The sequence below is a fragment of the Anabrus simplex genome, chromosome 4 (assembly GCF_040414725.1).
Source record: "Anabrus simplex isolate iqAnaSimp1 chromosome 4, ASM4041472v1, whole genome shotgun sequence".
NCBI classification, from domain to species: Eukaryota; Metazoa; Arthropoda; class Insecta; order Orthoptera; family Tettigoniidae; genus Anabrus; species Anabrus simplex.
The window spans coordinates 241,832,826-241,856,736 of record NC_090268.1 but is presented as its reverse complement, the minus strand read 5'-3'; the positions used below and the strand labels follow the sequence as shown (position 1 = coordinate 241,856,736).

Below are 23,911 nucleotides of genomic sequence, written 5' to 3'. Positions count from 1 at the left end.
TTAATTATGCCCACCTTCATGCTGTTCGCTACCGATCGCCCATTTTTTCATGGTTCCCCCCAACAAACTCCATGTCGTTTTCAGTGTATGCCCTAACCTTTTCTGAGGCAAGTTTAGAAGTACCATATTCATATTTAGGCTATTATTATGGTGGGGTCGCAACTCACACAGCCATTTTATACCTACTGCCAGGTGTAACTTGAGGCTGCTCCTTATGGGTACAGATTTCGTTTGCAACCACTTCATTGAAGTACAGACATTGTTCTCAGGAGAAAGTTCTTCTGTTTTATCTGCTGTGGTACGGAGATCTTCGTCTGCATCTGAACTGTTGACTGTGGTCTCCTTTCTGGTGAATTTGTTTGTAATTTCCTACACAAATGCTTCATGTGACATCCAAAGGGAGGATTCCTCTGCCCGTAGCTTTGGTTCTCCCTGTGGGTGTTGGGTAATGGCCGCTTGACCCTCAGCCAGACAGTCATAGGTAGTACCATCTACTGTCACCGTTGGTAACAGGTATTTACACATTGTAAAAATAACTGACTAGCCCACTGCCACACTGGAGTGGAATGCTGGTAATTTCACAAAAGAAAAGGCCTGAAGACCTTTAATATTTTGTAATAATCACAATAAATGAAATTAAATTGTTATTGTTGCCTTCTGGAAACTTGATTTTTTAAATAAATGACTGTTTAAAAATGTCATGATAAGTTTGAAAGTACAATATAGGCTTCTGGCACTAAAAGGTGTAAATGACTCGCATATTGTTGATAAACTTGACCATAATAGGTGCTGTATTTATCCTGTATTGACTTGTCTAAACCTATTAAAAACTATTTAAAATAGTATTATGGTTAAATCCACCTTGTCATTACACTTTTTATTAATGCAATGATATCTTGCAATGGGTGGAAATGGGACCGCTAGTACATTTTATCAATGAACGATATAGTAAACCGCTTGTCAGATCATGTCCAGCCATTTGTTTTCTTCCAACACCCTGCAGGATTATTAATAATTGTATGGTACATATTTACATTTTATAGGAAATAAAGCACAAAAAAAGAACAAAGAGTTTTAATGCTGTTAAACACAAGATATATTCAGCAGTGGGAGAAAGTAGAAAATAATCATAAATTCACAGACATTAATGAATAAATTTGGCCCAAAAAGGTAAATTCATGAATGTTTTGAAAAATGTAGAAATTTATCTTGCACAGAAAAATAATTTTGATTCAAGTTTAAATGAAAAATTTACAGATGAAAAACCAATATATAAACTAGCATTTAATAATTCGGGGATGAAAAGAAGAAAAAGATAACTGATGAAGATCTTAGTTTTTTTATGAAGTGATTCACATTTAACATCTAAGTATTGAATATTTTATGTGATAGTAATTTCCTAATGTACCTCTAATAACTGTTTATCCATATTATAAATTGTGATATAATTTTTCTTTAAATTTACGCTAACCAACAAAAATTCTTATATTGCTTTTTTATTCTTTGATAATGTAATTAAGTTAGACTTTGATGGTCGCTGATGAAAAGAATGTATATTGTTCTCAAAACATGTTCAATGTATAATAGTTCCATTAATAAAATGTGTATTGACGAGCGGATTCAACCATAATACTACTTTAAATAGTTTATCATAGGTTTTGACACACTGATGGCGTGGGAATCAGTTTCAATATCTTGAATTGCAAGATATCAATATTTTGATGTCAAAATATATTGATTGTTACTATGTGATCAATTGGTGGAGGGTCCTGAGATATATCACTGTTTTCAGTGCAAATTTTGTTCAAAAGTGCAAAGAAAATGGTTAAGTAGTTCAAAATTGGCAAAAAAAAAAAAAAAAATGGTGAATTACATAAGAATTCATGAAAAAAATGGTAAGATGACTAAAATTTGTGATATGTCATGACTGTAAAGCATTCGCAAATCATGCAATAGATATTAATTATTTATCCGTATTATAAATTATTATTTATTTATTTATTTACAGAGTTAACGCCCACATTGGAGCACTTAAATCAGACTACAACAAATTTGTCTTCCTTTTCTTCTCCCAAAAAGTCTTGAGTCTGGTTGACCTGGCTGCCCTCTCCGCATCCATTATAACATATTGTTTCCTCTGTACAGTGGTCAGAGGAAGCCTGATATTGTATTATATTATATTATAAACACTTGCAATTTATGGCATTTCTGAAAAACCCATTAATGTAAATAAGGGGTCTCTACTCATAAGTATTGCTTCATCTCTATTCTTTTCAGGTTTATGTTCTTTCACTCTCTGACAACTTTCAGTTTGTTACAAATATTGATTTAAAACCAATTGTTTTCAGGGTGATTGATGTTGGTTCAGAATGGCGGACATTCAGCAATGAGAAGGCTGGAGCTGACCCATCTCGAGTTGGTGGACCAGAAAATCCTTTACTTAATGGCTCAGACCTCTCCACCATGATTGGTCCGGGGAGAGGAGATGCTTCTTTTGATGGGTTTGGTGCATCTAAATATCACAACCGTAGAACTGTAAGTTCTTATTTTTCTCAGATTAGTCTTGTAAGTTTTATGCCTTATATGCTGTCTGAAAATGCTGACATTGGCCAAGATTTATGATTAGTTAGGATTTGGACCCAAGTGATATGCATTGATGAGCAATTGAATTAGAAATAGCTTCTGCTTTGCCAAAATGACACTGTGGTTGGCCTTGCAAATGTAAGAATTTGACATAGCAGCTGACTGTGAAGTCTTTGGACCTTTCATTGGTTGTGTGACTAACAGTTAAGCGTAGTTTGGGCAGGACGAGATCTTAGTACATTTGATTGCAGTCAGATTGTTGATGCAGATGTTTGAGCCATTCCATCACTAAAGTTGTGCTTTGGTTTACCACGGACAATTGTTTCAAGAGTGCGCCTGGATAAACTTTGCTGATGGCAAAGGTCGCTGTTGGCAAGCTCAGATGGTAAGAGTGGATACAAATTCAGTGCTGGACAACAATAGAATGTAAGCCGCGGTACCATCCATATACCATCTGCTCGCAATGAGGTTGAGAAGTCACCATCTCACCTAGGTATATGTGCTCACAACTCTTCGCAGAACACAGGGACTGGCTTAGGCAAAGGAACCTTGCCATTGGACTCTCAAAGCATGGAAAAAGGTCTTCTGGATAGATAAGTCAAGATACCAGTTGGCATGTGCTGATGTCTGAGTATGAGTACATCACCCAACATGAGGCATTCAATTCCACTTGACAGTAGGATACAGTGGTAGCATCCTCATATGAGGAATGTTCACGTGGGTGGAAATGGGACCGTTAGTACATTTTATCAATGAACGATATAGTAAACCGCTTGTCAGATCATGTCTAGCCATTTGTTTGCTTCCAGCACCCTGCAGGATTATTATTAATTGTATGGTACATATTTACATTTTATAGGAAACAAAGCACAACACAAAGAAAGTTGATCACAATCTAAAATCTTAAGTTCAAAATGTAGTCTACTGATTGGAGAAGTCACATAGGCTTTTATGGGACAATCTTGAATGATGTGCTTCACCGTTTGTCCGTTGGCTCCACAGTTGCCCTTTGGAGTAGGTAGCTTGTTCCAGTTAAACAGAAAGTCAGCACAAACTCCAGAGTTGGTCCTGATCCAGTTTAGTTTTGTCCATATCCTGAAAGGTATGTCAAATCCAGGAACTTTAGAGGTGACTGATGGCAGGTCTTGAAAGTCCGGAGGTGTGAAAATCTTCCAATCATGGGACCACAGTCACACTATATCAAAGTTCTCACCAATTAGTCTTGCAGCTGTCTTCATAGGGGGCTGTCTTGAATGAAGTCTGGTTAGGTAAGTGTAAGATAATGTCAGCATGAGTAGGAAGATCCTGATTTTGGAGTATCTTGTGGTATTCTTTGACCAGAACATTATACCTGTGGAGGTGAGGTGGAGGGATGTAGCTCAGAACTGAAAGCCATTGAGTAGGGGTGTACTTAATTATACCGGAGATCAATTGTATTGTTTATTGATTTCAATCAGGTGACAGGTAGGGTCCCTCTTAGAGACAGGCCTGCCCAGGGAGTGGCGCCCCTGCCTATGTGAGTCCCAGAGTACGCTGACCCAGTGTGTAACATCAGGTAAAGGGTCCCAGCTCGGGGTAACGAGTGAAGACCCCAGTGGGAGCAAAGGTGGAGAATATGATTTGGTGTGGTGGAGCTGGCGGAGGAGGCAACCAATTCCTCTGGGGGTAGTACAGGTGGAACCCAGTGCCGTGTGGGACGAAGGGGGATCCTTAAAGGCTAAGGGAGCAAACCCCGAAGGAAAATTCTCAATTACGTTAGACCTAGCAAGCCAGTAAAAGAGCTTATTTGTAGTTGCTTTCAAAACACATATGAGCCTCGGAACACATTTATCAACTAAATTAGGATACCAGCATGTGCAGACTCATGTCAGTGATGATGGTTTATGGCCTGATGATAAACAGGGTCTTGCAAAAATGCAAAAATCCCAGAGAAGACTAACACGAATTGGGACCATCAACTTACTCAGTCTCACAGGAGAATGCGGCCAGTATTCAGGAGATAGTGGGTTTGAACCCCAGTGTCGGCAGCCCTGTGAATGGTTTTCCGTGATTTTCCATTTTCACACAAGGCAGATGCTGTGGCTGTACCTTAAATAAGGCCATAGTCGCTTACTTCCGACTTCTAGCCCTTTCCATTCCCATCGTCGCCATAAGACCTATCCATGCCGGTGCAACGTAAAGCAACTTGCAAAAAAAAGTGAACTAGTGGACCTCATGGAAAGGAGGAAATAAATGATACTGGGGTTGAGTGAATTGAGAAGGAAAGGAATGAAGAAATTAAGATAACAGTATACACTATATTGGCATGGAAATGACAAAGAGATGAGGAATGGTGCTGGTTTCAGCATGAGTAAAGATCTAGGAGTCGGTAACATTCAGTATGTTAGTGAGAGAATAATAAAGGTGACTGTGCATTTAGGGAAAGAAAAACTAATTTTGGTACGGATGTATGCACCTCAAACTGGATGTTGTCAAGAGGATAATAACCAGTTTATTGATGATTTGGAAAAAGTTATTAGTAAAGAGAGAGTAATCATTATAGGAGATTTGAATGCACAGATTGGGACAGATAGAACAGGATATGATATCGTAATGGGATCTCATGGATATGGTGGAAGAAATATAGAAGGTGAACATCTCCTTGACTTCTGCATGAGCAATGTACCGTACTAGGTCGGTGAAAAAAAAATAAAAAAATAAAATAAAAAATACAAAAGATGGGACATCACGTAAAAAGCCACAATTTACCAATATTTCCTGTCCTCGATGACCTGGCTAGTTCAGCGGAATGTCCGTAATCTTGGTCTCCAATATATCACTAGATAAAATCTTAAAGATGTAAGTAGGACAGGAATTGCTTTGAGTGAGTGAATGAGAATTAAGATATTACTTCAAACAATATTTTAATGTGCTAAAACATAAGTTGGATTTAAAAAAATCCCCTTAGTTAACTTGATACAAAGTATATTACAATAATCGTTGATAGCCATCAAGTGGCAACAGGTCAAAAATCAATTATTTTGGAATCCGTAGAGGCGTTACACAAACACTACTCTGTACATTTAAATAAGTTTGAACAGACTCGACTATTTGCGTCGTACTTAAATGTCCTGGTACATGAGATAAGCAACAGAACACTTCGCATATAAAAGAAACTAAGATTAAAGTTTTTCCCATAAGTCTGGGATACAAAATCCACACAAATGCTTAAATAGCACTTTTTGACACCCCCAAAAGACACTGAAGCTATTATGAGCCTGAGCTCATAATCAAAGATGAGGATAGAACTCGCAACCTCGAAAATGCATACGTACTTCCCCCCCCCCCCCTCTAGCAATGTACAATCAAATGACAAACAAGAATATAGAGACATAATAAAGAACAATAATAAACAAATCACAAATATTCCACAGGATCTGAAATAAACACACAGAAAGAAATACACTGGTCTTGCAGGCTTGGTGATGTAATCGCCTCCCTGGGTCTTCTTGATGGGCGACGTCATCGACCTTCCCTTACTTGGGGAAATGGCAAGGTCATCTAACACTCGCTGTGTTAACAAAACAAACGTCTGTCTGCAGATACACATAGCTATATGGCCAAGCCTCCCTTCTGGTTTTCATCACATGTTTTGGGTCCCCTCTCCAACTAACAGTCCAAGGCAGCTCTCAGCTGAGCGGAATCTCACCCTTCACATAATAAGAAGCATATCTCTCTGTTCTGGAACCATTTCTTCAGACTCATAGTTCACAATATCCGGAATACACTCTGTAAATCTCCTCTCTTCATGCAATAGACCCTTGCTGGAATTATTTCAAAAACTCTTTGTAATGGAATGTTGGGATTCACTGTCCTCGGCATCCTTTGCATATCTGTTAAAACTCACGCACATTTACATACCATGCAATTCCTATTCTTTAGGTCGCCTGGCACTTCCAATAAGTCTCTCCCCCTTTGATACTTGTAAGGCATCTCCGTCCTTTAAATTGTAATGATCCTAGCTCCACAAACTTCCATACATCACTCCCCAATAAGAATAACACTACATGACTATAGGACAAACCTAATTTAATCCAACACCCTCATTACATACGCAAATGACACAAAGTTTATAACACTGAGTACACATGCATTAATCCTCAGCATAATTATATGATCACCATTAAGGCGTACTGAACTATTATTTACAAAGAAAAATATGCAAAGCTAACCTGTCCCCCTCTCATGCTAAAGAAATCTGTTCAAATTTATCTGTTACATTGCGACCTCACAGCTTCTCCATGCTGGACTATGGTATATGGATTTAGCCCAACATCTCACTAGTGTCGTTCTGGACTGCTGGTCCTCGGTTCAGCTCCAATGTATGGTCCATCGTAATGCCATCTGCTTGAATTCTGGATTGTAGGAAGGTCTTGTGCTCAAACACCTCTTGTCGTAGATACTCGTACTACCAATAACTAACATGTGGAAAGTATTTGATAAACTTTTCAGCACGCTACTGCACACAAATCTCTGGATCAAAGTTCAATAACCCTGCTGTCTCATGGGCTAAAAATTCTCGAGAAGATCATAGAAAGGAGATTGAGATGAAAATTCCTAGTTTCGTGTACTGGCTACTTCTCCATGCTACGAATAATACTGTAAGACTGGCCGACACTATATATTCGAATATAGATTCTTTGTGATTTCTACAAGCTCACGACGCAGCCTCCCTCACATCCATCTTCCGAAGAAGGAAGGAAAGAAAGAAAGAATGCCATCTCCACTCAGCGTTCCCTTTTATAAGTTTTGACACAGATGCCACATACGGGAAAACCCCAAGATACAAATGCTTCCCCTTTGTGCAGATCAGAGCTTGGTTCCCACGCTTATCCCACTCAAATCAAATTAAGAAAGGCAATTAATATTAGCACAGCAGATCAGTTCAGAGCACTCAGTAAATTATAATAAAATTTTCTGTTATTTTAATTTTTTCAAATTCCGTTCATAGTAGTAGTTATCGTCCTATTTTCATACCTTGCCAGGCCTGCTTTATGCTGCGTTTCTTCTTATAAGAGTGGTATATCTTGGTGGCTTTTGTCTGTGTGCTCATGCTTTCTGTGGCGTGTCGGAGTGGTACTTAGTGCTAGGCTCTCGGAAAGGCACTAAGGCATCGGACTGCCCCATGGGTGGTATACGTGAATCCCCAGACTGTATTCAAGTTGCTTTATCCTTTTCTCTGGCTTCCTTGTTCTCTCACTCATCTTGCCATGCCCGTTCTTGCTTGCTTTGCCCCCTCTTTGAGCTCCAAGCTACTATTTGCACCTTTCCGATTTCGACTCCCGGTACATCGTTCCTGATACGTTAAATATTATCTCTCAATACCCAGCGAAAGCCTTGACAGTGACCACCGTCTATTAGTAGCGGACCTGAGAAACTTCTATCTGTCAAAAGTACAGAACACCAAGCTCGATAGCTGCAGTCGCTTAAGTGCGGCCAGTATCCAGTATTCGGGAGATAGTAGGTTCGAACCCCACTGTTGGCAGCCCTGAAAATGGTTTTTCGTGGTTTCCCATTTTCACACCAGGCAAATGCTGGGGCTGTACCTTAATTAAGGCCACGGCTGCTTCCTTCCAACTCCTAGCCCTTCCCTGTCCCATCGTCGCCATAAGACCTATCTGTGTCGGTGCGACGTGAAGCAACTAGCAAAAAAAAGTACAGAACAGGAAAATGCTAAAAATCAAAGTATGGGAACTCCAGAAAACAGATAAGAGAACTGAGTATCAGAACTGGATAAAATCCCTGTTACCAAGAGATGAAAGGAAAAATGGAGAGGCAGAATGGACCGGACTAAGGGACACATTGGTTAAGGAAGCAAATGAAGTTTGTGAAAGGCAAGTATGAAAACAAGAGAGAAGGAAAAACCTTAGTGGAATGAAAGAGTGAGAGTAGCAGTCAGAGAATGAAATCTTTTGCAGAAAGAAAGGGGTGGGAGAAAAATAAACTGGTTCTTACTAGAGACGAGGCAAAGATCAGAAACCTCAAACAGATATACCGAAACAAGAAACTGGACATTAAAGGAACAGTTACAGAAGAAAAGACTAAGGCATGGAAGATATTCATTCAGAAACTGGAGGAGGACAGCAGAGGCAATAAGAAACTACTGTATAGTGTTATCAGAGGTAAAAGGAAACCAATGAATACCATAAAGTCACTTGAGGATGAAAATGGAAATCTGGTAAAGACAGAAAGTGACTTGAGAGAAGTTCTGAAGAACCATTTTGACCACCTACTGAATAGACCAGTTCAACAAAATACAGAACCAGAAATTCAAGCCTACAGTGAGGAGCATCCCATCACCTGGATAGAAATTGAGGCAGCCTTAAAATCTATGCCAATAGGAAAATCATCAGGTGCAGATGAAGTTAATGTGGACATGATAAAGGCAGCAGGCATCCAGGGCATACAGTGGCAGCACAGAGTACTAAATGCTGTATGGACAGACAACAAAATACCTGCAGATTGGAGCAAGGGCGTTATAATTCCCCTTTTTAAGAAAGGAGCAATATGGATTCAGAAGTAACAGATCAACAATGGATCTTATTTTTAGCACCCGCATGCAGCTGGAAAAGTATTGGGAGAAAGGCAAGAACCTTGTTATTGTATTCCTGGATATAGGAAAGACCTATGATATTGTTATAAGAGATAAGATCTGGGAGTGCATGAGGAAAATAAATGTCTCTGAAGAACAACTGGTAAGGAAAAATCAGATGTTGTACAAAGACTGAACTAGCTGTGTACAAATTGGGGAAGGTCGATCATCATGATTTGAGACCAAGAGGGGAGTTCAGCAAGGAAGTGCACTGTCCCCACTACTATTCATTACTGTTATGGACAATATAATTAAGAATGTCAGGGAAAAGTTAGGTGAACTGAATGCAGTGGCCTTTGCTGATGATATCATGATTTGTGGTGAAACAGAAGAGGAAGTATAGACCAGACTCAATGTATGGAAATCCCAGTTCAGGAATATAACCTCAACATCAGCAAGACTGAGACAGTGGTGATGGCAGTCAACAGAGATGGGCGTCCAGCAAGTGTAAAACTAGGAGACCACCAGCTAGGGTGTGTGGATAGTTTTCCTTACCTTGGAAGTATAATCTCCAGTGATAATTTGGTCAGAAAGGAAATTACAAACAGAGTGCAAAAGGGATCAGAATTCTACCAACAATTAAGAACACTTTTATGGGATGACATGATTCTAAAACCAGCCAAACTTATGATGTTTAACAGCTATTTCATGCCAATATTGACCTATGGTATTGAAGCGTGCACCTTCACAAGAAGAGATTCATCAAGACTGCAAGCATCAGAGATGAAAGTTCTTAGATCCACCATCCAGAAGACCAAGATGGACAAGTTAAGAAATGAGGAGGTGAGGAAAAAAGCCGGAATAAAGACATCCCTATTAGACCAAATCGGCACATCCAGACTACGGTGGTACAGGCATGTGATGAGGATGGAGCCTACAAGAACAGCCTGAATGAATTTGGAAAGACAGGTGGAGGGACAAAGACCTGTAGGAAGACCTAAAACCTGATGGTTGAACATGATCAAGGTTGATCTAGTTACCAGAGGATGGACAGTGGATGATATTCTCCATGACAAGTTGTATGTGGGCAGGAAGAAGTGGAGGAGGCTCATGAACAGTACCCAGGAAACTGGAACTGTATAATGATAATGATTGATTTCAACATCAATCTTCCCGATATGAGGGCTGTTTAACCATACAAAGTGCAATATTCAGTTGCCAGTCAAAAGGGACAATCAATTTTTAACCTTAGATGTTGAATTAATTGCTGCTATTTATGCCAATACATGTTGATATGTCTGTAACCTTGTTTTTAAATGGTCTTGATAATGGTTCGCCTCTTACCCCTTTGACTACTGCTAAGTTGTCTGGTGGTGTTTACTGCTGCATGGCGACTGCTTGCTGCCACGCTTTTACTTCTTGTATTGTAGGAGTGAGGAAGTTGTAGCGGGGGGTGAGCCGGGGAGGAAAAGTTGGGCGGAGCTTTGATAACTCGCGTAGCATGTGGAGGGGAATATTTAGAGATAGTAGAGGGAATAATTGTGCCTGTTTGTGTAGTGGGAAAATTAATAGATGTGGAATTGAAAATATTAACCTCTTAACTGGGCATGACGTATATATTCGTACGCTGAATGCTACAGGATAATGGGCATGACGAATATGTACGTACTCGTCTTTTACTGCGAATATCTCCTGGGTATAATACCAATATAAATGGTCCGTTGTTGGACATTATAAATTTTCCAGCCAACTCATTCCTGGCTGCCAGCGTTTCGCCCTCGTGTGCTAGGCTGGGCTCATCAGTTGGTACCTAGCACACCTACCAAGACGCTGACTAGTGCATAAAATTTACTCATTCGGAACGAATATTTCAGATTCCCTATGGGAATCAACATCTAATTATCTCCTGGGTATGACGAGCTACTTTGCCGCGTCGTGTATTGTCATCTTAATCGATGTTTCTCCTGCTCGATGACGGCAAATATCACATGTCACGCTTCTTGAAGCTTATTTGTTTTTATTTCACAACTGTGTGGTGCTACTTGTCCGCAGCCGGCCAAATATGGCAGCATCTAGTTGAAAGCATAAGTTGGAAACACTCAAAGAAGACAAGATTATTCAACACTTAGAGAATGATTGTGACAATTTATCTTCTCAGAAATCCAAAGATGAGTTTGATACAGATGAAGGTGAAAGTGGTTCAGAGAATGAGAATGAAGAACAAGATGAACAACATGAAGGCGAAGTGCTAGACATGTTTCAACCTTTCCCGCCACGTGGTGTTTTACGTCAGAAATTTGTATTTTCTGGTGCTAGTGGTGTAAATGTGGACTTCGACGATGAATCCAATGTGTTGGAATATTTTGAACAGATCATAGGGGATATGTTTCAACTTATTGCCGAACAGACCAACGTGTATGCTAAACAGATTTTAGAAGCCCATCCGAACTTGAAACCACGATCACGAGCGAGAGATTGGGCGGATACAAATCCAACTCAGAAAAAAACTCTAACTGGACTTCTAATGCTGCAGGGGATAGTTCATAAGCCAGAAAACAGTATGTACTTCTCAAAACGGTAAAGTATCGCAACCCCTTACTTTTCGAAAATTATCTCCGAGACAAATCACTGCAGTTCTAGTGAGGTAAATGACGTAACTGACGGTGAAGTTAATGTAAAATCTTTCACAATGTCACTAGCATGATGTGTAATTCGTAAATGTTCCTTTCTTTTATTTATTTTAATTTTAGGTGCTAACATATGAAACACACACTCAAATTTCAACCAGGTAAATGACCTTGCAGTTAATGAAAAATGGTTCAGAATGTCACATGCATGTTATGATATTTATAAATACCCCTTGCTTTTATTTATTTCAACTTTCAGCTGTAAAATACGGACCAAACTCTCAAATTTCAACCAGGTAAATGAACTTGCACTTAATGTAAAAATGGCTGAACATTTCTCTAACATTAAAATTAATTAATTAAAACTCCTTATTTTACTTTTTGTACCACATATGAATGATATTAATGATATTACTAACTTTTCTGCCTATCCTGCCATTTAACAACAATCTGCTGCAAAAATACACAGGGCAGGTTACACCAAGCACATCAATAATACCCAGTTAAGAGGTTAAAAATATTACTTTTCTCTAATTTGTGCGTTCATAATAGTTTTGGTATTTCGGTAGTTTTGGACTTTTTATCTCAATCGCATCATTTAAGTTTTTATCTTGATTAAAATGTTGATCTAAATGGATATAGATATTTTCAAATTCTGTCATTAATTTACCCTTTTCAACCCTTTTAATGATTGTTAAATCTCTCTGTTGTAGTGACCTGGTGGCCAGTTTCTTTCATGTGAGAACTCATTGCAGAGTATTTATTATGTTTTGAGGCATTGAAATGTTCTTGATATCTACTGAGAAAACTACGACCAGTTTGGCCAACGTACGAAAAATAGATTCTGGATCCTAGATAGCAGTTGTTGTTTGAGTTTACGATGTTGTGATTAAAAAGTATATTTTGGTTGGTGTTACGAGTTTTGAAAGCTATATTGATATCTTGTTTTTTCAGGAGATTTGTGATTTGTTGAATGGTAGGATTAGTAAAGGTAGAAGTAGCGTATTTAGGTTTTTTTGGGTTTATCTTGGTTAAGATTTGTTGCTAACTTAAGTTTCACTTTATTGGTGGTCCGATTGACCACATCTAGTTTATAACCATTGATTAATGCTAGATCTTTTATGTTTTAGATTGTTGGGTGAAAGAGGAATTCTAAACGCTCTTTAAACCAAACTGGAAAAGGCCACTTGCTTATGAGGTTTTGGATGGAGTGAATCATTTTTTATTGTTTGGGGCATATGATGGTTTTCTGTGTATTTGAAAATCAAATTTGTTACCTCTGCATGTTACATTATCGTCAAGAAAATTTATTGAGTTATTGTTTTCGTCCTCTTTTGTGAATTTTATATTATGGTCAAGGTTGTTAAAAAAATCCAGAATTTTCTCACTACTGTTATGTCGATGCTCTTGTAAAAACTACCAGCCTCAAACTCTACAATGTCATCTGATTACTTTCAAGTCTTTAAATAGTAAACATCATCAGTACGACATACGTTGATTACGTCAATAATTAATGTATTGGAAACAAACTACAAATTCTTGTGATAATCATAGCTACAAATAATTGAATAAGTAGTACGTAATGTGAAGATAAAGGCCCATAAGACTTTTAAGAATTTTACAAGTTCAGGAAATGCGTGAAGCTTTTAGCCAGATTTCTTGCCCTGAACTTTAAAGTGTTTTACAACATAATTGTCTTCATTCACCATTTCAAATCTGAACAACACTATTGAGATTTAGACATTCAATGTTTAAAAGAATTCAAGAATTTTATTGTAATTAATCTAATTGAAAGTATACAGAACTGTCAATTTTCTCGTTCACAGCCAAGCTGTCATTTTATACACTGTGTAATAACTGATCTTCAATTACAATATAATTTTTTGTAAATCAGTTTTAAGACCGTAATTAAGTACAAATAACTTATAAAGATTAAAGTCAGGATCCTGAACGAACCTTGAGATATTATTATGGCTGATGATGCCTGATAGACGAGCAAAACATGTACAAAATATAGACTTTATATCAAGGATGGAGTCCTAATTATAAATATACTTTATGTATTGAATAGGTGAACTTTCAAATAAACACTTGTATTTTAACATTATATTGAATTTCAATACGGGCTCAAATATGAGAATATGTACTTGTAAGTGGTATGTTCTGAGTTATCAGTGAAGAGATGGCGTGGAATGACATTAGTAGACGAATAAGTTTGAGTGGTGTCTTTAAATGTAGGAAAGATCACAATATGAAGATAAAGTTGGGATTCAGGAGGAAAAATTGGGGCAAATATTTGTTTATAGGAGCAGGTAGCAGGTGGGGACGCTCTTCGGGGGCAGCCCTACCCAGGGAGTGGCGCCCCTGCCTATGTGAGTCCCAGAGCAAACTGACCCGGTGTGTAACATTTGGTATGGGTGGTTTCAGACTCAACGGCATCTACGGCGGGAGAAGGTGGACTTTGGTACGGTGGAAATGGTGGAAGGGGCAAACCTGTAGCGTCTGTACTCCAGAGGAGCGGCTACGAAAGGCGCCTGTCTCCATGTTAGGGGCGGCCTAATTTTGAACCTGGCAGTTGGTATAAAATGCCTTTGGGTGTGGCGAGCCCATCGTACCAATAGCCTATATGGATAAAGCATATATGGTACTTCGGAAAAGGTTAGGGCGTCCCCTGCTGTGAAGAGGAACCATATTTGCCCCTACCCGGCTACAGCTGGATAAAGGGAAACGATGATGATGATGATTTGTTTATAGGAAGGGGAGTTAGGGATTGGAATAACTTACCAAGGGAGAAGTTCAATAAATTTCCAGTTTCTTTGAAATCATTTAAGAAAAGGGCTAGGAAAACAACAGATAGGGAATCTGCCATCTGGGCTACTGCCCTAAATGCAGATCAGTAGCATGACGAATATAAGACCAAGTGTGAGGACTCAGCCATTATAGCATGGTTATTTGTGGTCCCGCCACTGCAGGCACTGTAAGCGATTATATCCAATACATGCTCCACATATAGACAAGTGCGGGAGATGTTCATGTGCAAAATTTTTCAGTGAATAAGTTGAATTTTCTTTGCTTTCAGTTCCTAAACTCAGATCACTGTGTGTTGTGTACTTCAAGTATATATCTTATGTGGCTTGATTAATTTAATCAGCATGCTGTACTGTTCTGTGCCTGGCTGTAAGTCAGGCTATGGTAGAGTAGTTGATGATATGCGATTTTTTTTATCACCAAAGGATAGGAGTCAATTTATAAAATGGGCCAGAGCTATTCCACAGAAGGATACTGAGTTGACGCGTAATGGCAGAATTTATCATATTCATTTTTCTGATGAAATGAAATGTCGTATGGCTTTTAGTGCCGGGATATCCCAGGACGGGTTCAGCTCGCCAGGTGCAGGTCTTTCTATTTGACGCCTGTAGGCGACCTGCGCGTCGTGATGAGGATGAAATGATGATGAAGACAACACATACACCCAGCCCCCGTGCCATTGGAATCAACCAATTAAGGTTAAAATCCCCGACCCGGCCGGGAATCGAACCCGGGACCCTCTGAACCAAAGGCCAGTACGCTGACCGTTCAGCTAACGAGTCGGACATTTTTTCTGATGATTTAAGAGTAAAATCAGATAATTTTATAGTGAATGGTGAAAAAGTAGATATCTCTCGTGTGAGACAGAAATTACGCCCAGGAGCAGTGCCTCACTTTTCCTCCCTAATTTGCCGAAATACCTTTAAAGTGAGAATAAGTCCCGTGAAACTCCCAACACGAAAAAGAACCTAGACACCATGAGGAAAAAAAGATTGAAGACGGGAGTGCAGCAGCGAATGAAGAATTAAAAGGCCAGTCTAATGTGATCAAAATTTGGGTCATTCTAGAGTACTTTCTGATGCCGAAAGGACAATATTATCGCTCAAAATACGCCAAAATTTTTATAATAGAAATTAAATTTGAGCTAGATCCAGTCTCAGCTCAGCAAAATCAAGAATTAATTTGCTGGAGAAGCAGGTTAAAAATACACAGGCATTTAAGTATAGAGATAACAAACGCCTTAGCAAGAAGGAAAAGATCTTTTATAACGTCCCGTTTTATGAACCAAAAACTGGCATATATTTTCAATTTTGATGGAATACGGGACATCGGGACAGTGTAAAGCAGTAAATTAATGCCATGACGAATATAAGAACTGCCTTGGAATCGAAGCGTTTTGTGTCTGTGTATTAGCGTGACGAATAGAAAACTTGGTATCATTATTTGAAATGACAATTTTTCTCCAGAATGAAGGAAATCTGGCAAGATTTATAATCTCGAACATCCGCCAAATCTTCACAAAGCTTTCGAAAGTCTAATAAGCGACAAATTGAGCTGGTAAGTAGAGTATTACCTTTAAATAGTTCATGGGTGTTTGTTTTAATATGCTCTGAGTTATGTGTTATTTATCTGTACATTTACACTCCAATAACCTGTGCTTTCCACAGTATCTGATGAAGGCTGTAGCTCTCTTATTTTTATGTTTGATATTTTACATTGTACCCTACTGTGGTATTTTAATTGTAATCTCTCTTGTTTTTTAAAAGACAGTGCGTTTACTTATCAGTTAGAGTAATACGTTTCCTCTGGCATCATTTCTAAGACCAGCTGATCGGTACTTTGGAGCTTGCACACTCTAGCGCTGCCTGGCGGAGCATGCTTGAAGTCGAGGAGTCCTCACTTGTTCTTTTATTCATCATGTCAGTAGTGATTGATAGGGTAAAGTGCAGACGCTTCTCGCAGCCGCTCCTAACCTGGGAACAGATGCTGCTTAGTGGGTTCTAGTGTCATTTCCTACACTAGGGGACCATTACCCCACCTGAGGGAACTCATCCACCTGAAGCCGTCAGTTCTTGGGAGGTTGTTTACTGCTGCTTAACACTTGGCATTGAGGCACTGGCTGTACAGATGACTCCATTACCATATCAGGGTAACAGTACACTGAACAGACAGTGAACAAGGAGAGTCTACATGTTCAAAATTATCTTCTTGTTCCTCTTTAAGAGGTCGTTATTCTATGTACTGTATATATACAAATAATCTGTGCATATTTGTTTCCAAATTTGGTTATAATGCAGGGTGTAGTTATTTTCATCAAGGTTCGTACAGTGCTCTTGACATACAGAAATGTGGAAGTTTGTATTTTCCTGGCCACTCTATTGGCAAATCCGTTCTTGCCACAAACAAGAAGTGTGCCACATAAATGCATAATTTAAGAATCTCATGTTTTTTGTTCGGAATTAACTTTAAATGTCTTATAAAATATTCCTTGTAAATAGACAAAGTTCATCTCCGTTCGATGCTTGACAAACAATTGCATTAAATACATGCTTCGGCCATAATTGTGGTCTCCTTCAGCCGTAAAATTCATTGGACTTACACTTGTGGTTAAAAATTATTAAACATACACTGAAAATCTCTAAAATGAGTGTCACCTTAAAACCGTTTTTAAGAAAATGTCCATATGAGTGAAGTATGATTAATAAAGACATCATTCTTAAACATTCAAACATAACATTTTAACGTTCAAAGTCTTAGTCGTATTATATTGTGTTGACCAGTGGTCTTGTTGAAAAAAGTGTGAAATCATAGAAATTCCAGTGGTAAAAATGGTCCTGATTGAAGCCAACACGAAATAAGCAGGCGGTTGATAAGTAAAATTGTGTGACACTCCAGATTAAAAGTCTACAAAAATCAAAGAAAACATTATAAAATAACATGAAAATGAAAAACAAATATGAAGGGATGCATTGGGTACATGACTTGCTCCATATTGTCATGTCGATAAGGTTTCAGTTGCATAAATATGCCTTCACTATGTTGATATCTGTCAAGCTGCCAAGTAGATCAGCTGTTGGTGATGGAATGCAGAAGGAAGGGAAAGGAAACTGTGTTGGAGGGGAAACCATATGGAATGTGCTATGAATTGAATTGTGTAGTTGCCATTATAAAAACAGACCCCCCCTAGCCTACTGCCATTCAAATTATGTTGTCCAGTTGTTGAAGTCACGGTCCAGTTGGAGAGTTTTTGTTATATTGGCAGGCCCCCATTGGCTACTGCCAGTCACAATCGAGTTAGGGAGTTTGCATTTTATTGACAGGACCCCTTGGCTACTGCCCGTCACACACACCTTGGGGAGTTCTCATTATAATGGAAGGCTCCCTTACCTACAGCTAGTCTCACTTGAATTCTACTGCCATTTGAATTATGTTTTCCAAGGTGGTTGTTGAATCTAGGTTGTTTTATAAAATTCCTTGTAAACTACGTTTTTCTTTCGCCTCTGTGGCTGCATAATCACAAGGGTGTCAGAGAGCTTACACGTGAACAGGCTACTTATAACTGGCCATGAGAAAACAATCATTCCATAAATCCATAGCAGCAACTTTTAAAGACTGCTGCTGAGCATTGTTGTCATTGCCATGCATACTTTAATGGAAAATTGCAGTCATTTTGCATAGGAAATGCTAGTCGGAGGAAATCAAAGGAATGCATGAGATGACAACTGTGCCAATACAAAGCTTAGGAGATATCACATTCTGTAGCAGCATTATAGGTGGTTCGGACTGAGATTGGGAGTAGGAAAACCTGGTGGATTTTAAGCATGGAGGAACACCACAGGGTAAGGCACCACATCCTCTGTCTCCACCATTGAGTCCACAGACTTATATCTCACCATCTTAATAGGAAGTTTGTCCAATAAGGATTCATTGATGCTTGCTGCGGTGTCATTCTTAGGCGTGAGAATCTCTCTCCTTAAGCCAATTTGGGTCTTTAATGTGTGAGTTGGTCAAAACAGGGTAAATTCTGTCTCGCAAAATTTTCAGATCTTTAACAACTTCACGGAGATTTACTGGAATATGGACTTTGCCATCTTCTTCATTTAATTCTCCATTGCCAATTTCAAGAAGTAAGTTTGAAGACTCTTCAGCCTTCAAATTGCGTTTGAGATTGACTCTCATATTGACTTGCAAGCATAGGACTTTAGGCCACAGGTGGGATGACTTGAGGCATGCATTTACCTCATCACTCACGACAGTTAGTGTCTGCAGGAAGTCTCCGGCCAGTAATATGTTTACTACTCCAGATGCCTTGGAAAGTCCTGTCCAACGCTTCCCTTGTGAGCCATAGTACACTCGTCCTAGACTGCTGGGCTGAGTGACTCGGACAGTTAAGGCACTGGCCTTCTGACCCCAACTTGGCAGGTCTGGTGGTATTTAACAATTATTATTAAATCACTACTACTACTACTACTACTACTACTACTACTACTACTACCACCACCACCACCACCACTACAGTAGTAGTAGTAAATCTTGTAATGGCAGCCATATTTGGCAGCTTTTACTCGTCTAAATAGGATTGTCATGTTGAAACAAAATGTTTTGACTAGAAAAATTTAGTCTGTTCAAAAAGTGTAATTTTTAATTTCAAAATAAGAACACTTTTGATCATATGTACACAAAACTGAAACATGTCACAGAGAGAAACAGACTGTTAATAATATATCTAATGCTCTAGCAAAAGTTTCATCACTCTGAGAAGTATATTCGAAAAAATATTAGGAAAAATGTATTGGCAAACAATCATTACTTTAGATCACATTATTACGATAGGTTGCTGTATGGCAGGCTCGTCATCACTTTTCGATATTTGATTCTGATACATATTCCGAATCTGTCTCGGAATCTGTTGGTTCATTCTCAATGTCAGATCCATCACTTTCATCTTCCGACAAATTTTGCACTTCATCTTCACTAATTTTCTAATGAAGATGCCATATTTAAATATACACTGTGAAAAAAATGTGTATAATCAATTAAATGACAATACAGGGTCTTTTTTATGGCCTGCTCCGTGTGTCAGGAGAACATGCACGGAAGGCGATAGCGCGTCCGGGTGATTCATTTGCTGAGAGATATAGTGCTTCATGACTGGCTAAGATGATCTAATGCAGTACGGTAGCGATAACCATTGCTTCACACACGGCATTAGTTTAGTTCATCTGCGGCATTGGTAGCGTATTCAATATGTTTGCTTTAAAATAGCGTAGTTTCTGTAGGAATACTAATCGTGTGTTTAACGAGTGATGTATACAGTAGAACAGTGTGTATTCATTGTGTTGTGCTATGCGAAGCATTCTTCTTATACAGAATGCAGCTTTCGAATCATTCGCAAATTTCCTGGAATCCTCCCTCCCATAGGAGTACGGTACGTAGATTAGTAAAGAAGTTCCGCACCACTGGGTCCATTCTTAACAAGAAATCACGCAGGAGATGAACCGTTTTAACAGAGGAAAAGCTTGACGAAATAGGAGCTCTCTTGGAAAGAACTCCAACAAAATCCCTGTCACGTCTCGCCGTACAAGCTAATGTGTCATTATCTTCTGCCCACAAAGCAACAAAACAGTTAAAAGCAAAACCGTATAAAACCACCCCTGCCCAATATTTGAGAGGACATAACAGTTTCGCTAAGGTTCGGTATTGTAACTGGTTGCTTCAGTCAGTTCACAATGGGTATGTTGACCCAGAACTTTTATTTTATAGTGATGAAGCATGGCTACACTTAAGTGGCTATGTAAATAGTCAAAACAATCGCTACTGGTGTGCAGAAAAGTCCCACCAGCTGCATGTCTGTCCACTTCATGATGTAAAAATACGAGTTTGGTGCGCAAAAAGTGCTTGCAGAATTATAGGGCTTATATTTTTCTGTGAAACAATAAATGCTAATCGATATATAGACCTCATTCTCAGACCATTCTTTCAAGAGCTGACGGGAGAAGAAAGGAGTAATGGTTAGGCCTACTTTATGCAAGATAACGCGACAGCACACACTGCTCATCGGTCTATGGAGGTAATACGGGAACTTTTCGAAGATTGTGTGGTTAATTATCCTTCTAGGCGTGTTTGACAGCTAGGGACAATATTTTGAACATCAAATGTAATGCCAGGTAGGTTTTAGACTAATAGTTTTACTAGCTGCCTGCTGTAATTTCTTGATGGATACAGTACTTTTGCATCCATCTCGTGGCACAGGCCAGAGTAAAGTGTAGCTTCCACCTAAGTGCCAGTCAACATCCATGGCTGTGACAATATGGAAGTTGCAGGGGTATGGGTAGTGCTGAGTAATGACGTTCAGAGCATGACTAGAGCATCTGAGTGTTATGAAAGGTGCTGCTCATAGGGTCAGTCGTGCTGCAATAGTACTTTCTGATCCAGTGAGGAAAGCAATGTACCTCACTCCTCATCTTGCCTAGTACGCCTCATTTTGGCGCTGCCATTGGTTTTTGGGGTTTCTTTATAACTGCATAACCTTTGGTGGTGCTATTTGAGGATCCAACCAGCCTCTGGGCTGATGACCTAACAGACAGACAGACAGACAGACAGACAGTTTTACTAGAAATGGATTTCTAAAAGTGTGAATTGCCGTGAGTAGTGGGGAGGAAAAGCGTGCATTATACTGGCTAGCGACCGAGTGTCATTGCGCCAGCCGTGCCGTGTTCTGAGTGGTGCTGCCGAGCATGGTAAAGAAAAGACCCTGTCTATATATAGTACCAGTAAATTGCCTATACTAGTTGAAAGTTTATGTTGAGAACTTTGAATCAAACAGGTCATGAAGGAAGAATGCTAGAGCACGGAACAGAGAGAGTGTTTCCATGTACAATAATTTTAAGTTCTATTCCTAAACTTGAATTTATTCAGTGTTGGAAAAATAAGTTCATATCACCTCTATACAGTTTCTGATCATCTTCTGAGCTGGTTCTACGCGCATCGTCCCATCATGATACCATGGTCCCTCTTTGCTGATCACTAAAGTACCACGATCCATCAATGACCGCTCACCACCATAGTATCACGATCCATCGAAGACCGCTCACTATTATAGTACCACAATCCATTGATCACTGCTCACCACCACATTACCACGATCCATTGATGACCGCTCACCACCAAAGTACCACGATCCATCAATAACCTGGATGTTCTGGATGATCTTGTCGCGGGGTCACTTCACTCGTAATTTTACTTAACACGCATGTCCATCTTTTAAAAGTTCATTACAGATTAAAAATTTCATTTTGGTTCTGTATTGATGTCACTAAACATGTACAATTGCGAATGTAAAAGATCCACCAATTCAGTACATCATATATTCACATAAAATTATTATCTGACAGCATGTACTAGTATATGTTTCATCCAATTACATACCTGCCAACTTTCCCGATTTAGGCAGGAGACTCCCGATTTTTGACAGTTTTACCCACCTCCCGATTATTTGATTATTTCTCCCTATTTTAGCTTATTTTTTGGTGAACTTCAAACATTTGTTTTCAAATCCCACCATTTCAGCTTTGCATGCTTGTGGTCAGAAGTTCTTCGCTCATTGGCCGCTTTCACATGAAATATCAGTGTTTATTAATAAAAGAAATGTGTGCGAATGTGCAATTTTTATTGAAACCTGAATGTCGTGACGCGTATATCGATTGTCAATCTCTTGTTCTTGCATGGTATGTTTGTATTACAAGTTGTCCATTTCATGACCGTATCGATGAGTATAATCAAGAAGTAAGTATAAATAACCACCTAATCGATACTTTATTATTGCCTCAGGCAAAATTGAATATAAATTAACACTTACAGACATGTTTCGACCACTTAGTGGTCCTCTTCAGCTTTATAAAGAAAAAAATTGAGAAGGAAAAAAAAAGAAAAAAAACATTAGGACAATAAGCACAAATGAAAGTCATGGAGGTCATCAGAACAGGACATCTTGCCTCTCGTTCTTGTTTGGAAAAGATGTTTATTCTGTTTATCATAGGATGGATCAGAAATGTTGTTCCATGGTTTGTACGTACGTCGAGGCAGATCAAAAACAGCTGGTTTAATTTGGGTATTTAAAACAGTTATAATGTCTGGTGGTGCATGTTGGATCCATTTTTCTTCCCATTGATAATTTATATTGAAGCCTGTATTGAAAATTTCAACAGCAGATTTTATTGCTGGATGTCTGATTTTTAACTTACCGGATCACTTGGAATGTAGTTATGAATTGGAAGGTCTGGGTGATCCAGTATTTTCTTATATTCACTTAACAAAGCATCCTGTCTTCTCAGTGCAGGTGGATAAATGTGACTTGTAGTTGGAAGCCAAAATGTTGGTGTAGTTTTTAGACAACCTGTGATTGTACGCATTGTAGTATTGAGCTGGATGTCGAGTCTGCTGGTATGGTATGGGGAAATGAAAACATGACATATTACAAGATCTTAAAACAACGTTACCTTTTTCAAATAAATAGAACATACTAAATAAGAAAGGGAATTGCATCCAAAACAAGGTGGGCATGACTAGCCGAGAGGACTGAGTCATTTGAAGTTTAAAATTGGCGAATGGAAGATACCGCAGGCAAACTCCGGCGCACAAATGAAATTTAAATTAAGAATTTACATTTAAAAGTTAAAAACCAAAACATAAACCAAACAGTGTTCACCTCAGAGGGCCAGTAGTCGCATCACAGGACAGATGGAGGAGACCTCTGCTCCCTTCGCCGGTCACAATTCAAAGACAACAAACTTGACATGCTCTCACTGAGTTGCTGGTTGCCAGAAATAGGGCAATCAGTAGCTAACCAATCAGGGCACGGGAATTACACTTGCGATTCTTGCATTCACCAACAAACAACTTCGTTATTCTAGCCTATCACAGAGCGCTTCTAGAAAAATCTTTCTGCTGAACCAGCATATTACTGGATATAAAGAAACGACTGGAAAAGTCTTCTTACACGTGTCAGTACGCCCTGCCTCACAAGTTATTACCTTAACTTCTACAAATGTTAGATACACGGTTATTTACATTATAAAATTTTACACAATAACCAAATTAATTTAGTAGAGTTGCAGAATAATTAAATAACACTAAATATCTTATGTGCATAATTTCAAGTTACATGAATGATTTATAGAGTTTACATTCCTAAATAAAAAACGCTGTTCTTCACGTACAGAAAATAAAACGATAATATTCATTTTATATAGAATAAAACAGATCCAAAAGTTCTTCTTCTTGGTCCTCGTCCAAAATGATAATTTTAAATATCGCACTCAGT

General features: G+C 38.9%; 1 protein-coding gene across 1 annotated transcript in view; it reads left to right on the top strand.

The window, feature by feature from the left end:
• TfIIB (transcription factor IIB) overlaps positions 1-23,911 on the top strand; it is a 162,454-nt gene that overhangs the window by 76,941 nt on the left and 61,602 nt on the right. Inside the window, exon 3 of the mRNA XM_067145464.2 lies at positions 2,349-2,535. Coding sequence (XP_067001565.1) covers positions 2,349-2,535 — 187 coding nt within the window. The remainder of the gene's footprint in view (positions 1-2,348; positions 2,536-23,911) is intronic.